This window comes from Rhinatrema bivittatum, chromosome 8 (genome assembly GCF_901001135.1).
Source record: "Rhinatrema bivittatum chromosome 8, aRhiBiv1.1, whole genome shotgun sequence".
Taxonomy (NCBI): Eukaryota; Metazoa; Chordata; class Amphibia; order Gymnophiona; family Rhinatrematidae; genus Rhinatrema; species Rhinatrema bivittatum.
This window is the reverse complement of record NC_042622.1, coordinates 230,645,491-230,663,308: the sequence shown is the minus strand read 5'-3', so window position 1 is coordinate 230,663,308 and position 17,818 is coordinate 230,645,491. Positions and strand designations below refer to the sequence as shown.

The following is a 17,818-nucleotide window of genomic DNA, read 5'->3' as shown; positions in this document are numbered from 1 at the left end:
CCCTTCCAAATAATGTAGCAGGGAGGAAATGACGTCATCTGGGTGAGCAGAAGCCCAATAATGAGCTCCTCCAACAAGTGGCCTAATCTGGGAGATATCTTAGGCATCTGTTAGCAATAACTAGCTTTTCGTATTGGTATGGTCCTCCACTCCGTGACTATGTCAGTGAAGAAAACAAATCTATCGATTTTTGCAAGTTTTCTCATGTGAAACTCAATGAGGGCCATGAGGCTGATTCGAAGATCAAGGCAGCCAGCGAAGGCTCTGAGGTGGAAGCAGGGCCTGATGCTACGTCTTCTACTCTAGGAATGGACTTACCTTCCCGCGGATGGTTTCATGATTTGAGGCAAGATATTAAAATCTACAAGAAAGAAATCACTGCCTTGATATCAGAGGTAAAAGGCGACATTTCAGATCTTGGCCGCAGGATTGATGAAACGGAGATCAGAGTCGATTTTGAGGCGGAGGACAGGAAGTGCCTGCAAAAAGAACAGGCCGCTACACATGCTGAATGTGCGCTGGAAGATTTGGAAAATCAGTCGCACCAGAGTAACTTGCACTTTCAGGGCATACCCGAATCATCTGAATAGTCTAAGTGCGCTGACATTGTGGCAAAGATCTACCGAAGCTTGTTTCTCCTGGGAAATAGCTCTGCCATTGATCAACTGCTTTCTGTAAAGATAGACAGAGCACACCGTTCTCTAGGCCCTAAGCTGGCTAATAAGTCAAAGGACATAATAGCTTGCTTCCACTCATTTGCTATAAAAGAGCAAATTTTCAATGCAGCTTGAAAGCAGACGTGGACATGAGATAGCCATTTTTGCAGATATTTCCCCCATGACACGGAGAAAACGGCAAGAGCTTCATGAGGTCATGAACCTGTTCCGCAAGGAAAACATGCGATATCGCTGGCTGCACCCATTCGATTTATGGTTTTCCTTGTGGGGAATATTGCATCGTGTGAAGACACCGGATGAGGCTACATCGATTCTCCAGGAGGTGGGCTTTTCTGTCCCTCCAGCCCGACTCAAGCTGAAAACGCCGTTGCAGTCCTGCGAGGAACTCCCCCGCTGGCAGCATGTTGAAAAAGGGGGGCCAGTGGCTGTGGCGCAACTCCGAGGGCTCTGCTTCATCCAAAGACGCCACATGAATCGTGGAGGGCCCCAAGGAAGAAATTCTTATGAAGGCGAACATCCTGGTCTGGGCCAAGGCCTTTTGTGATTAACTGTTTATTCTTTGGTCCAAGGCTCATTAAGGGTGTTGGTTTTTTGTTTTAATAGTATACAAACGTGCCTACGTTTATACTGTTTATGATACAGAATTCCTAGCTGTGCTAGCATGGCCGGCTTGATGGGGAAGCTGGGGATTATTCCAAAACCTGATGGCAAACGCCTCTAGAAAGAGTGCGAACAGAAGAGGGGATAAAGTACACCCTTGTCTCGTGCCCCTGCCCACTAAAAATGGATCTGAATAGCCCCCAATCACCTTTAATACAAGCTCTAAGATTAGAATACAACTGTCTAAGTCAATGAAGAAAGAAGTCCCCAAATGCCTTCTTTTCCAGGGTTTTAAATAAAAAGGGCCAATGAACTAAATCAAATGCTTTTTTAAGCATCTATAGTGAGAAACAAGGATGGAATATCCTGTTTTTTTCACCCACCACATTATGTCCACAATTTTGCGAACACTGTCTGCCGCGATGTGGCCTGGTATAAAACCAGCCTGATCAGGATGAATTATATGGGCAATAAAACCATTCAGCTGGGTAGCTAAGACCTTTGCCAATATCTTTAAATCTAAATTAATCGAGGATATGGGGCAAAATGGAGCCGTACCTAGAAGGATCACGACCCTGTTTAGCCAAGATCGTAATACCGGCAAGGTTAGAGGAAGGTAACAAGGCCCCTTCAGCCCTTTAGACAGTTAAACATCCTGGTCAGGGATGGGATTAATATTTTAGCAAATGTCTGATAAAAGGAGCATGTATAGCCATTTAGCCCAGGTGACATCCCTGGCTTTAAAGACTGAATAGCGACAGACACTTCGAATTCTGAAATTTCTTTTTCCAGGGCACCCATCTGTGACTCAAATAAAATAGGAAGAGGAATATTCTCCAAAAAGTGATCTGTTTCCTCCGGAGGAATAGCATCATTGGGGCTATATAATTCTGAGTAAAATTGTAAAAAATGCCATCATATATCCTTATTCTCAGTCAGGATGCCCCCTGAGACATCTTTAATTTTAATCACATTATTTTGCATCATGCGTTTTTTTTCAATTAGCCAGTAATTTCCCAGCCTTCTTGCCCCCTAAAAAAGGCCTAACGTGACATTTCCAATGAATGGGCAATTAAAGCAGAATCCAACTCAGCTAAGTGGTTTTGACACTCCACTAATTGCCGATGTTCTGGAGAAGACAGTGATCGCTTATATACAGACTCCAAGTGCCGAATTCTAGCCGTTAACACCTGCCACTCCCCCTCTCTCAATTTGTTTTAACATAAGAGGCTCTGGAAGTGAGGTGTCCCCGGACTAGAGCTTTTAGACAGTCCCAGACCACTACTGGTGTTACTTCCCCGTTATTGTTAAGAGTTAAATAATCTTGAATATCAACACTAAGTTTTATCCACAAATTCTTTATCAACTAAGAGGGAATCATTCAATCGCCAATATCTATGGCTCCAATCATATTTCGAAAAGGAAATAGTGAACTAAATAAGGGCATGATCTGACCACGTCACAGGCTCTATATCAGTTTCCAGAACCTTATTAACAATCCCCTTATCTAGCAAGAAAAAATCCAAGCGAGAGTATGAGTGATGTGGGCATGAGAAGAATGTAAAATTCTTGGATTTAGGATTACGTGATCTCCAGATGTCAATTACGTTCCCCTGGGGCATTAACAATTTTAAAGCTGCTCTAGCATGGCAGGGTTCAGGACTCCGATAGGAGGAATTATCTAAGACAGGGTTCAGAGTGACATTGAAATCCCCCCCCCCCCCCCCAATGATTAAAAATCCTTCCACCTTCTCCCGCAATAGGACCTGAAGAGATTTTAAAAAATTCCCCTGTTGAGAATTAGCCACATAAACATGAACTAACGTATAAAATTCCCCCCCCCCCCCCCGAGAACAATCAGAAGGATATACCTCCTCCAGGATCGGGGAAGCATGATTTAAACTCAAAAATCACATCTTTGCTAATCAAAATACCCATCCCCGTATACTTCGCTGTATGGGAACTAGCTGCCCAATACCTTGATGGAAATCTATTGGAGCGCAACACGGATTCATAGCTACACTTATAGTTGTGTCTCTTGCAAGGACACTATTCCAGCTTGAAGCCTGTCTAATTCTTTATAAAGATTTCATTTTCTGAAAGTATTTAGGCCCTTAACATTCAATGATACCACCTTAAACGTTGCCATGATATGAAGGGTTAAGAAAACATAAATCACCCCAATACCCCAACAGGAACCCAGACTGCCTTGCCACCACCTCCATATAAGTAAAACAATAACCCCATACTGCATATCCTCTCAATATCTACATCCTTCCATGAAAAAAAACCCAAGTGAGAGTAGGGCCTTTGGAAGCAATGCTCCAGTAAATCCATATTACAAGTATTATGATTGGGGAGTTATCCTCCAAGTTATCTTTATTTGCTGATGATGTTCTTTTTACTTTAACAAATCCTATGGAGCACCTTTCTGCCACAGCACGAAAAATAAAGCATTTTAGTTCTGTTTCGGGGTTTAGGGTTAATTGGGACAAGTCCAAAATATTGAACATTACGGTCCCCAGTGAGGGGGTGAGGATACTAAAGGGGTGGTTTCCATTTAATTGGGCTAGTTACCAGATTAAATATCTTGGGGTCTTTCTAGGTTGTAGAGAGGATCTTTTTCAGTTAAATTATCTCCCTTTAATGGCGATTATATATAATGACCTAGAGGAATGGACTCGCTATCATATATCTTGGCTTGGTAGAATCGCTACGATTAAGAAGAATGTCTTGCCACGAATTAGCTAATTTTATCAAACAATGCCTGTGGGAATACCGGCTTTTACACTGCGAATGTGGCAGAACAGACTGATGAGATTTATCTGGCAGGGCAAACCTCCCAGGGTGGTGAGACAGATTTTATTTTTACCCAAGCAGAGGGGAGGTTTAGGTGTGCACAACTTAACTTGGTATTACGCAGTGTCTCCTCTTCGGGCCATAGTAGACTGGCATCAGTTACATAATCCAAAACTGTGGGTTGTTCTAGCGCAGGCCGTTGTGGGTAAACTTCCTTTATCCTCATTGATTTGGCAGTCCTCAGGCCATTTCTCTGTTTCTCTAATGATGTGGGGTAAGTGTTGCTTTTCCCTAATTGGCACAATGGATTATCATTATAGTACTTCCCCATTTTATAATCTTTTTTCACCTGGTTTGATGAACCCAGCCTTTTGAGTTTGGTATTCACATGGGATTGCCCAATGGGAACATGTATGGGGATTATTGTGTCTCCACAGCTTCTCTGCATTACAATCTCAATATGACCTTCCAGACACTGCCGCGTTCTCTTATTTGCAGCTAATTTGAGAGTTCATTTGGCCCAAGGGGTATCTTATGTTGAATCCCTATGCAAGAATGCGGACAGGATCAAAGAGGTTCTTTCTAAACTCTATGTACTGTTAAAATTATGATCTAACTACCAAACCCACCTTTGTTAGAGCTTGGGGGTCTGATTTGGGGATTGAATTCTCTTCCGATCAGTGGCTAGCCATTTTCTAAGCTACGGGAAAAGGACCTTGGCAAATGTCATAGAGGATGGTTACAAAGTTTTATACCCATGGTATATGACGCCAATTCGCCTACACAGGATAACACCTATCTCAGATGCCTATTGGAAGGGTTGCCTAGGGCCGGGCTCCTTTATTCACTTATGGTGGACTTGTACATTTCTTCGGGTTTTTTGGGGAGAGGTGATCCAATGGATTGAGACCATCCTTAAATTACAGATAAATAACCTTCCTCAACATGCTTTGCTTAATGTTCCCATTTCTCAAGGAAATAAATATGTACGATCGCTGGTCCATTATATCTGTGTTGCTGCTAGATGTGATATTGCTAAGCTATGGTGGGATACCAAGGTTCCACGATTATGTGATACACAAGATAGATTGACACGGGTATACTGTTTAAGCAAGATTACTGCTGCTAAAAATAAGTGTATGCATAAGTTCAGGGCCGGTGCAAGGGTATTGCACCTAGGCAAACCTTACAGCTTGGCATCTCCTCCCCCCACGTCCCCATACGCAATTTTAAATTATGCATTTATAACAGGTTTTACATGAAAATAACATTCTGAGGTAAAAATAATATACATATTGTTGTGATAGTTACATGCACTGTTGTGATGCCAACAAGAAAACTCTGCAACTTGGAATTCATATGTCATTAGACCTATTGTAATGTTTTGTGTGGACATGGTCCTCCCATATTAACACAGTATTATCTGCCAACACTCAAACAGTAACAACCCTACTTATGAAAAGGAATACTGCAAATATTAAACCAGAATCTAAAATATTAATACACCTCCTCTCAGGAAAACAGAACAGGCCATGCTACTACAGATCCCTACAGAGAAACCACATGCTAACAGAATGCTTCATCTCAGTCTCGCAAGCAGTACACAGACCCTCACCAAATTCAGAATAAAGGCACCATAAAATATAAATAGAAATTTGCAGACAGAAATTGAACTGTAAAATGCAATATGCCAGACTCTATACAGTTCAACAATGGAAAAACAAAAATGTTACCATTCCTCATGAAATCAAACAATAAAATCAAGATATATAAATCATTAATCATAATAGTAAAATCATACTAATCAAATAATTTCAAAACAGCTGATGAATAGAATATCCAATAATTAAAGACTCATGCAAATTTTTAAAGCTTTCCCAAATACCAATAAAATATTTCAAAACAGCAGACACACCAAAAACCACCCAGTACTTAAAAATAAGGATAAAAGTTCTCCTGTTCTCCATACTGGGAACATTTAATTTTCAGTCTGAGTTTGTAATAGATTAGTGGGAGGAGACAGTGGCTGCCATACACAGACTTTCTCCTCTCTCTCACATACACATGCATGCTCATATGCTCGCTTACACACATATTCATACACACACACACACTCTACCCCACATGCTCTCTCACACACACAGATGCTCTCGTCTATATGCTTTCACATACACATGCTCTCTCCCCCTCATGCTCTCTCACACACAAATACTCTCTCTCCCCCCTCCCCCCAGGCTCTCACCCCACACGCTCTCTCTTCCTCACATGCTCTCACACAAACACATACTATTTTCCCCCCACATGTTCTCTCTCCCCATATGGTCTCACACACGCTCACATCCATACACTCTTTTTTTACTCTCCCTCCTAGATGTAGGCAGTCTTTGGACTTCCACGTCATCAGCAGGCCTCCACTGTCTTCCTTGTTGAGCAGAGATGCTGCCTCTCTTCTGTCATGCGGTGCAGCCGACACTGCCTCTCTTCTGTCGCGTGGCGCAGCCGATCCTGCCTCGCTTCAGCCGTGAGGCCTGGCTGATCCTGCCTCGCTTCAGCTGCGTGGCCCGGCCGATGCTGCAACTGACCCTCTCAGTCTTTTCTTCCGGGATGCTCCTTCCGGCTGCAATGATTGGGCATCCTTTTTCTTGCCCGCGCAGGCCCACAACACATTTTCTCTTCCAATCCTCAAGGGCTGGAAGAAGGAGGCCCTATCACCTTGTTTCTGCAGCTGCCACCAGTGTTGAGATCGGGACAAAGTTATTTCACAGTTCTGAGCAGGTCCAAAGGAAGCAGTGGGTGGCTGCTGAGCTGCCCCCAAACCTGTGGCAACCTAGGCCATGCATGGCCTAGTTTGCCTAGCGCTTCCACCGGCCCTGCATAAGTTTAGTGGAGGCAGCTTGTGGTTGATTTCTAATGATTGTCACTCTTTTTCTTTTTCTTTTCTTTTTATTCTATTTTCTTTTCTCCCACATCTGACGGGCTCTGGGTAATGCTGCGTAATTCTTTCCATAAGTGATGTATATCTATCCATATTGAGGGGAGGGTGGGTGGTTATGTTAGAGTGGGGAAGATTATGTTTCTTACTAATAGTTTTGGCTCGGTTCATGATTAGAGAATACCCTTTCATCCTGTTTTCATGTATTTGCGTTATTTATGACACTGATCAGTGACATTATTGCTTGTGAAATTTTACATTTCTTGGTAGGGTTACTAAGTTTAGTTAACGATAGCATCGCTTCTAATCCATATGCTTCGTGGTTTTATAATATTGCTGTATCTAGCTTGCTGTGCTATTATTAGCCTTTTTGGTATTCGGTTATCTGTTTATCTCATGTATGAAGCACAATAAAAATTTTTAATTCAAATAAATAATGTAGCAGATTTGTGAGGCAAGACTTTCCTTAGGTAAATCTATACTGGCTGTGTCCTATTAAACCAAGTCTATCTATATGTTTTGAGAGTTTATTTTTTACAACAGTTTTCACAATTTTTTCTAGCACTGAAGTCAGGCTCAGCAGTCTTTAGTTTCCCAGATCACCCCTGGAGCCCTTTTTAAATATCAGGATTACACTGGCTACCTTCCAGTCTTCAGGTACAATGGATGATTTTAATGATAGGTTACAAATTACTTGTAATAAGTCTGAAATTTCATTTTTGAGTTCTCTGGGGTGTATACCATCTGGTCCAGGTGATTTGCTAGTGTTCAGTTTGCCAATCTGGCCTACTACATCTTCCAGGTTCACTGTGATTTGGTTCAGTTCATCAGAATAGTCACCCTTGAAAACCGTCTTCAGAACGGATATCTCCCCAATACCCTCTTCAGTAAACACCGAAGCAAAGAATTCATTTAGTCTTTCCATGATGGTCTTTTTTAATTCCTCATTCTAACCCATGGGTTTGAATGAGGTATTAGAATAGAATTCTGTCATTTAATGTCACATAATGATAAGGTACGACATGCGAGATGACAGGTCTAGAACTGATTAAAAATTCCTTTTTAGCAGACATGCAGGCACAATATGGATGCCTGTCGGCCATTTGGAAACTGATATTAGCAGTGGAATTCCCCTGATGCAGAACGTCTTTGAAATAGGGTCTGTGTCAGGTTGTTACAGAAGTTGTATCATACAAAATGGCTGCTCTTTCAGGTAAGTGAATTTTTAGTTGCAAAGGGAGAATTGAATACAAAAAGGTAGTGAAATTTAAGACTGAACTATATTGGACCGAGGATTATAACTTTGAACGTCCACAGTTGCCAGGGATTGGTTCACATTATGATGGACCTTCTATGGTTTCACAGTTATTGAAAATTTTGCTGCATAAGAAATTTGGGGGGGAAAGTTGTGTGAGCATGTGCAAACAATAACAATATCCTTCACTTCTGAGAATGTGCCGAGATCAGGCCTTTGGTTAATGCCAATTTCCATGTCAAAGATATATTTCAGAGTTGACAGTAAATCTATATTCTCATCTCTCAGAGATCCCCTAAACATAGGCAAAGGCATTGAAAAGGACCCTCCCAGAGGCATTTCCGCAAGTAAAATGGTGCTTTTCTTGTGGAAAAGGCCTGTTATATAATTTCCTTTGGGGGCGAGGCTAGGGAAGGGGTTTGCACTTATGTGCAAATTTGTTTTCATTTAAAAAAAAGTTGAGCCTTATTTTCAAAAGCATTTGCATGTTAAAATTGGGTGTTACATGTGCAACTGCACTTTACCCGTGTAAGTGGGTTTTTGAAAATTGCTACAATAAATGCCAGTGAATTCTCAATAGGTTTTACCTGCATTGTGCACTTAACACAGGTAAATGGCTTCTGAAAATTCTATGATAATATATTACATTTACATGCATAACTCCTTTGAAAATTCACTTGTATGCATGTAGATTGTTTTGAAAAAGTTCCACACACAATTGCAGGAGTGAGAACACTTTGAAAGTTGATGTAGCTTATGCACGTATTTGCTTGCAAATTTATGAAGGCTAATTCTGTAACACTGCACACAAAGGGGTAGATTTTTTAAAAAAAGCGCGATCGCGTACTTTTGTTTGCGCAGCAGGCGCAGCAGGCGCAAACAAAAGTACGCTGGATTTTATAAGATACGCGCATAGCCGCGCATATCCTCTAAAATCCTGGATCGGCGCGCACAAGGCTGCCGATTTTGGGCAGCCTGCGCGCGCCGAGCCGCGCAGCCTGCCTCCGTTCCCTCTGAGGCTGCTCTGAAATCGGAGCGGCCTCGGAGGGAACTTCCTTTTGCCTTCCCCTCACCTTCCCCTCCCTTCCCCTACCTAACCCACCCCCCGGCCCTATCTAAACCCCCCCTTACCTTTGTCCCTAGATTTACGCCTGCGAGAAGCAGACTTAAATCTACGCGCGCCAGCGGACTGCTGGCGCGCCGTCTTCCGACCCAGGGGTGGTCCGGAGGCCTGGACCACGCCCCAGGGCCGGTGCCACGGGTCAGGCACGGGACCTTGTGTGCTCCGTAGCCTTCCCCATGTACCCTGGGCCCTGGACCGGGATGGGAGCTTACCCTATTAACATGTGTCTATGCCGGTTTTATGCGCAGAACCCCTTTGAAAATTCAGTCTAGTGTTACTTTGAACTAATACAAAATCCTAAAATGTGATATAAGCAGGGGCGGATAGGCCTATCGGGGGATCGGGCATTCCCCGGTGGGCCGGTCACTCTGGTCACGTTGTCTGCCAAGCGCGGCCGTGACAGAGCCGCGCTCGGCAGACCACGGGGTATCTCCTGGGCCGGCCTGGGCGGAAAATCCCCGGGCCGGTCTTTACCCGGAATCCACCCCGGGATATAAGCAATAAAATATATGGAAATCGTCAAGCTTTAAATTTACAGTATTTGTTTCCTTTAGCAGCAGACTTTTAGAGAGGGAAAGTAATCTGAAGGATTACAAGTAATAGAGGAAAATTAGCTGAACGCTCTGACCCTAGGCTGGCATTCTCTGCTTCACGCTTAATATTCACCAATCTGCCTCACTTAACAGATTTCTTTTATAGTTTTGTTTAAGACAAAACTGAAGAAATTATACAGCCTGAAAGTAAAGCAGGAGAGGAATTTAAGTTATTGCATTACTTTCACTGCACAAGATCTAAAGGTCTTTGGGGTTTTTTTTGGTGCCCGCCCCTACTATTTGATGCATAAGGGGGCCTGGCCATTCAGATTGCCAGTACAAAAGGAAATAAGTAAATCTAATCTTCGTCTGTCATTGTTAGACTCAGCGAGACCACAATGGACAAGTCACGCTTCAAAGAATACTCACAATGTCATCAGTCAGGTCCTTAATGCCAGTTATGGCCAGGAGCAGCAAGAGAGGCAGCAAGATGGCAAACCATGACAAACTGGAAATAGCAGGAAAGGACTGAAAGAGACCAGAGCAAGTGACATTAGATGAGAAATAGGAACCTGGCATGCACAGGGCATCGCAGACCATCCACGGTTAGGTTCCTACCAGCACGGGTTTGGATTTTAGACTGAATTGCTCTCCTTACTAAATCTGCGCTTAAGGCGAGTTACATTGGGGAAGGCAGGCGTGCATCGCGGCGATGAACGGAGGACCGACAAGGGCATCACGACGGCAAAGTCGACTGGGCGCCGCTGCCGTCATGAGGGCAATTCTGAAACAGCTCTCAGAGGGCTAAAGCCTGCGGGTGCCTCCTACCCACATGATTTTAGCCAACAATTGCTGAAGCAACTTATGCAAATAAAGCCCATGTTGAGAACCTTGCAGGTGTCCCCGGTGTGTGCACAGATGCACACCTGCTCCGGAGCAGGCGTAACTTTTGCGCGTGCACATTTGCACGCACGTTTTTGAAAATCATAAAGCAGGAGCAGAGGTCCCCAAGCCCACCCCCAGAACGCTTCTTTCCACTGCGGGCAAAAGTATTCAGGAAACCCGGTTTTGCAGGGCTTTGAAAATCCAGCCCTATATTTTAGGACCATCCTCTGCTCTTACCAGCAATTTATGCTGTAGTAAATAGAGATTATTTATGGGGGGGAAGGGGGGCACAGAATTTGAAAAGATTTACATGGCTAACTTCAGGGGGAGGGGGTCACTGACTAAACCTCTGCTGCTGCAAACTGCCCCCCCCCCCCCTGGCAGTAACTACATTTTGCCACCTAAGAAATGGGTGGCTCCAGGGTGGGGCTGGGCAGGGGAGGAGGGAATTTAGGGAGCTTTAGCAGCTTTTCAGGGCTGCTGCGCCAGCCACGGTGCCCAAACTTAGGGAAATTAATCCAGCCAGACAGGTTCAAGCTCGTCTTCAGCTGAAAATGCGCTGACTTTAACCGGCCAAAATTTGGCCAGCTATGGGTGAGGCGGCCCTTTCTGAAAACTGACCCCTAAATTATTGTAAATTATATTAAAAAGGGTCATTATTTTTTTTTTTGTCCCGAAACTAACCTCTTGAGGGAGCTCTCACCTGCAAGATAACACAAATGAGGAAATAGACGTAGCTGACCCGATGAAACTGCTCGTAGAGGTTCAGAGGGATGAAGGTCAGAACGTTATACTTGTTCGTTTTAATTGCATTGTCCTGCAACAGGAAGAAAGATAACTCTAGCAAATTCGCGTAGGGTCAACTGTTGAAAATCCAAACAGACAGCAAAATAGCAAAGCTGGTTCAGCATGCACCAAATATTCAGAAAAATAATTTAACCAGAGCAGTGGTTCCCAAGTCTGTCCCGGGGGACCCTCAGACAGTTAGGTTCTTAGGATATCCACAACGATTATGCAACCATGAGATAAAATTTGCATGCAGTGGAGGCAGGTTTGGGAACCGCTGAACCAGAGCACTGTGTATATTGATACCCTTTCCTTGGGATGCATAATTCTTTGCATTAATTAGTGTCTACTCAACACGATAATGTAAAAAGCAGAAATCAGGAAACAGATTTGCATGGAATGCTGAAAGAGAGTACAACCATGTGCTGGGATGCACAAAACCTAGCCTGGACATTGATTCATGAAAGTGATGCTATTGGCCAGTTTCCGAGCGTTTTGCCAGATCTCGGCATTCCATCACAGAGAATCTACTTCTCAGCAGGAAAAGATTCCCCGGGTGGCTTTTTTTCTTGTTATTGTGGAAGATGATGATAGCGGGACTGATGTGATTTTAACGAACGCAAGTCTTTACAAGATAGAACACCTGTTTGTTTGGTTTTTTCTTTCTAATCCCCATACCAACACATTTCTCCTCCTCGTCCTGATGAAGCAAGCATGAGAAGGCTTTATTTAATGTTTGGGTACTTGCCAGGTTCTTATGGCCTGGATTGGCCTCTGTTGGAAACAGGATGCTGGGCTTGATGGACCCTTGGTCTGACCCAGTATGGCATTTCTTATGTTCTTATGTTCTTAAGGCATTGGAATGACAGCCCTAAAAAAGCAGAACTGAATATAAATCTCATAAAAACAGGGAATCAGATTAGCATCACTGCTGAGCACCCTTTGATACAGAGTTGCAAAATATCACTCTTCACTCAATTGAGCTATTGGACTGATGCTGTGGACTTTTATCCATCCACTGATGGTATTAGTCAGCAGCTGCAGAGTAAAGGTTCAGTTTTCAAAGGGTTTAGGTACCTAATTTTGGAAGATAGACATCTAAATCAACCCCTTTAAAAACTGACTAGAGCTCAGCACTTAAATTTAGGCCCCTAAAAAAGTGGGCGGGAATAGAGGGCGGAGTTAGAATGGAGAAAAGGTTAGGTGCTTAACACCTATCTAGGCATCTAACTTAGGCCCTCTCGTCTAGGCAAATGAACTACAAACCTTAAAATTTAAGGGTTTAAATGTTAGACACCTAACTTTCAGTGAGTTTTCAATCAGAAAATCAGGTGCCTATTTTCAGCTTAATGTTCTCCTGAATGTGAAAGGTCACTATTCAAAGGCTTTTTATGGGTAACTTTTGGAGTTATCCAGACAAACAACAAGATTTGAAATGTAGCTGAACAAAATGTAACTGGATGAATAAAGGCGGAATGGAGGTGTTCTGGGGATATGGTTAAATTTTAACTGGTGGGTGTTGATATTTAGCATTGCTCAGTTAGCTGAGTATGTCTGGTCATCTAAATACCTGTCCTAAAGTAAACTGGATAACTTTATCTGGGTATATGGCGTGGAAATTGTATCCTGGTAAGTGCCACTGAAAATCTGGACATAGTTGCCAGTTCTGTGGGTGCTTCAGCATTCCCAATATTAAGAAAACTCCTTCTCTGTGTCCTGGGAGAGGTAGTTTGTATTGAGTTTAGCACCCACAATCATTTTGAAAAGTTGACTCCTATGTATCTGGATAAAATTATCCTGGTAGCTTTACCTGCATAACTTTCCTGGTCCCTGGCTTACACAATATGTTATCTCTGTGCCTAAAACTTAGTTCCCTGAATTAAGTGCCGAGCATTTATTTTGAAAATGGACTCAACTGTTAAAAATAAAATGAACAGGAATGACCAATAAATCACAGGGATTATTCAATTGCTTTTCGCACTAGGCTGGAGGCTGTGATACCCTGGTCTGGACTTCTCTTGTGACAAGCAAATGGACATAAGAACATAACATAAGAACCTAAGAAATTGCCATGCTGGGTCAGACCAAGGGTCCATCAAGCCCAGGATCCTGTTTCCAACAGAGGCCAAACCAGGCCACAAGAACCTGGCAAGTACCCAAACATCCCACATCAAAATCAATGCTTTTATTTTTCCCAAAGTTTATACAACATACTAAACACAGAGAACTTACGGCATATTTTTTCTTCTTGAAAAAATGGAAGCCTTTCTTGAACTTCCTGTGATAAGGTCTGTCATTGGCTCTCACCTCCCAGGTACAATCTGAAACGTCAACACATCACGGGAGATAAGTCAGAGTGATACTCTTTCTTCCCAATGATACCCTGTTCCCACCAAAATGATAATATATAGTGATCATTTGGCAGAGAATTAATAGGCTTCTCCTCTTTCCCAAAATAATTTGAGAGAAGAGATAGTATTAGCTGCATCCCATCTCCCCATATCTAGTGACAACTTTAAGCCAGCTTGATTCATTTACAAACTGTAACTAAACTTGTGGTCCCTTTGGCAACTATTTCATAGGGAATGTAGATAATTTTTTTTATTTGAACAGTTTTTATATATGTTTGGACCGAGGACAATCACATCGGTTTATAATAATACAGTTTAAAAAAATACATAGGTACATATATCAATAATAAAAAATATAAATTCATATACAATATTAAAACAAATTTCCAATCATTAAGTGATGAATAAAAATATCAAAGTAAACTGAATAAAATATCTAAAAGTGCGTGATAAAAGCAAATACCGGGGTGGAACATTTCAAATACCGGGGTGGAACATTTCTGACATTAATATTGTCAGAATGTGTTTAGCCTGGACTTTCATTAAACACCTGGTTGAAGAGCCATGTTTTTAGTATTTTCCTGAATACCTTACGATTGGATTCGAGTCTTATTTGTTCCAGGAGCGTGTTCCAGAGCTTAGGCTCTGTCTCTGACAGAGGTTAATTTGGCTGAGGAGACTGACCTTAGATTGGGTCTCCACAGATCCCATTTCTGGATTAGTGTTGCAGTCCCCAGCTGGATATCCACTGTCTGCTTTTTTTTCTTTATAGATCCTTAAGCTATCACTTATACCAGAACAACCCCCTTCTCCATTATTGGCCACTCTAATGCACAGTTGGAACTCTGACCTCAAAATAGCCATAAATAAGATCACCCCTGCATAACAGTCAATATCTAAAACAACCCCTTGGCTCATATCAGATCAAGCATAAAAAGAATGGACAGAAAGCCGAATCAAAAATGGTGCAAATTGAATTCTGATCTGAACAAGACTAAATGCAGTCAACACCAGAAGACCTACCACAAGGCTACTAATAAAGCAAAGAAAACCTAGGATACAAAAAGAATCAAGTAGAGAACTCTTCTATAAAGTTATTCCAGACCATAAACAAACTCCTGGGATCTAGCACCCTCCCCCCCCCCCCCCCTCCATACCCTCCCCCCTCTCAGAGACTCACTTTAACAACCAAACTGAATTTTTCATACAAATGATAGCTTGGTGGACAACATCCAGCTGCTTCTATATCATGGCCTATCAGCATTACTAATACTCTTGGATTTTGCAGTAGCCCTCAATACTATAGATCAGAACATCCTCTTCACCAGACTAAGCAACCTAGGATATCAGGTCAGGCACTAGCCTGGTTCACTTCCTTCCTATCTGAATGCACCCAAACTGTAACCCTTGGAGCAGCCTTCTCTAAGCTGCAAACTGTCGTCTGTGGGTACCCCAAGGTTCCATTCTCTCACCCATCTAGATGGCCCCCTCAGCAAACTCATCAGAGACTGTCACATCATAATCCACTCCTATACTGATGACATACAAATACTGGTACCACTCAACATAAACCTAGATGCAACCATTGCCAACCTCAACAAATGCCTAGCAAAAATAGCCAACTATGAACATCAAAACAAATTCTGTCTTAGCCCCCAAAAAAAGAACCCAGCACCCCCTCCCAACAGTCCCTCTCGATGGAACAACCTTAACCCTCAGCTCCCAAGTTCAGAGCCTAATCTGCATTTAGACTCACAATTTACCTCTAATGCCCAGATTCAAGTGATATCCAAAATTACTTTTTTACAAATTTGCCAACTCTGACATCTAGAACTCTTCCTGTATGACAACATCTTTGCTATCCAAGCCTTAATAATCTCATGCCAAGCCTGTGGCAATGCCATCTATACTGGAATAATCCCCAAGACCCTGAACCAATGCCTGCAGCTTATACAGAATGCTGTAGCCCACATAATGAAGACAAAGGAATTTGATCATAATACCAATCCCCTGCACTGGCTCCCAATACTTCACTACACAAAACTCAAATTCTAGGTCCTGGCCTACAGAACACTCAAAGGTATGGTACCAACATACTTCATGAGATCTCTTATTCCCTATACACCCACACACCCCCTATGCTCACAGTTGCAGGCACATCTGATGGTGCCTTCACCCAAAACCATGAGGCTTGCAGGCACTAGGCTCAGTCCCAACACTACAGAACTCTTTAAGAGGCCCCAGATCTCCTATCCTTTACGGAGCTAGTGAAAACCTTGCTCTTTGAAGCAGCTTTTTCTATCAAACAATGACACAAACACTACCAAATGATTTGTCACAACCTTAAGCCTCCCCACTAAGAATCTCCGCAGGATTTATGCCCTGTACATAGCTGCTAAGAATGCTGCATTCAGATCCTTATGCCACTGATAAACAGTGAGAAATTACTACTTACCTTTTAATATCCTTTTCTTTAGGACAGTCAGATGAATCCAGAACAAGTGGGTTATGTACCTCTACCAGCAAATGGAGACGGAGCAAGCTGATGTCACAGTACAGAACACCTGCAATGACATCAGCCTGCCAGTATTCTCTTCAAAAGAACTGTGGACAGACTAGCAAAAAACTTGATTAAAACTAGGACAACCATGTCAATACTCAGCCCAGATAAGAATGTAACATTCTAGGGACTGGAATAAAATTTACCAGTAATCCCTGTAACATGTAGGCACATAGGAGGAACAATATGCAATCTTATGGCAGCCAAGGGAGGGAAGCTGGATTCATCTGACTGTCCTAAAGAACAGGAAAATATCAGGTAAGTAATAATTTCTCATTTCTTAGCGTCCAGTCAGATGAATCCAAACAAGTGGGATGTACCCAAACTACTTCCGAATAGGGTGGGAGGCTGCCTGTGTTCCAGTCAAAACCGCACACGCAAAGGTAGTGTCCTCCTGGGCCAGAACATCCAGGCGATAATACCTGGAAAAGCTGTGCAAGGAGGACCACGTCGCAGCTCAGCAAATGTTGACGGGAGACAACAATCTAATTTCTGCCCATGACACTGCCTGAGCCCGAGTGGAATGAGCCCTAATCTGACTAGGTAACGGCTTTCCAGCATCCACATACGCATCCGAGACTATCTCCTTAATCCAGCGAGCTATTGTAGCCCGTGAGGCTGGTTCCCCTGTCTAGTAACACTGTGAAGGACAAAACAGGCGATCCAACTTATGCAAAGGCCCAATGACCTCCAGATACCTGACAATATGTCTCTTGACATCCATGAGCCGCAATAGACTATACTTCTCTCTCTCTGTCCAGAGATGGCAGGGAGATGGACTGGTTCAAGTGAAACTTAGAGACCGCCTTCGGCAAAAATGAAGGAACAGCTCGCAGCTGTACTGCCCCTGGAGTCACCTGGAGGAATGGCTCCCAGCAAGACAAGGCCTGCAGTTTGGAAACCCTATGCGCAGAACAAATTGCCACAAGGAATACCTTTTTCAAGGTCAGCAACCGCAAGGACAAAGTATGTAGTGGTCTAAATGTAGGGCCTACCAAAAAATCCAAAAAACAATTAAGACTCCATAGGGGCATTGGAAATCGCAAAGGAGGATGAAGATGTTTCACTCCTTTCAGAAAATGGGTTACATCAGGATGAGCCGACAAGGATGAATAAGCCAATCGTCCAAATATGGGTGCTCTAGGATTCCATCCTTTCTCAACTCTGCTGCAACAACCACCATTACCTTGGAGAAGGTTCTGGGAGCGGAGGCCAGACCAAAGGGCAGCGCCCAAAACTGAAAATGGCTCCCAGGACTGCAAACCACAGGCAGCATTGATGTTTAAGTCTGATGGGAATGTGGAGATATGCCTCTGA

At 43.0% G+C, this 17,818-nt stretch overlaps 1 protein-coding gene across 1 annotated transcript in view; it reads right to left on the bottom strand.

The window, feature by feature from the left end:
* Positions 1-17,818, bottom strand: part of ATP8B3 (ATPase phospholipid transporting 8B3) — an 84,647-nt gene that overhangs the window by 55,261 nt on the left and 11,568 nt on the right. Inside the window, exons 3-5 of the mRNA XM_029614130.1 lie at positions 13,823-13,911; positions 11,508-11,621; positions 10,349-10,447 (exon numbers count right to left, since the gene is read on the bottom strand). Of these exons, the coding sequence (XP_029469990.1) occupies positions 10,349-10,447; positions 11,508-11,621; positions 13,823-13,911 (302 nt within the window). The remainder of the gene's footprint in view (positions 1-10,348; positions 10,448-11,507; positions 11,622-13,822; positions 13,912-17,818) is intronic.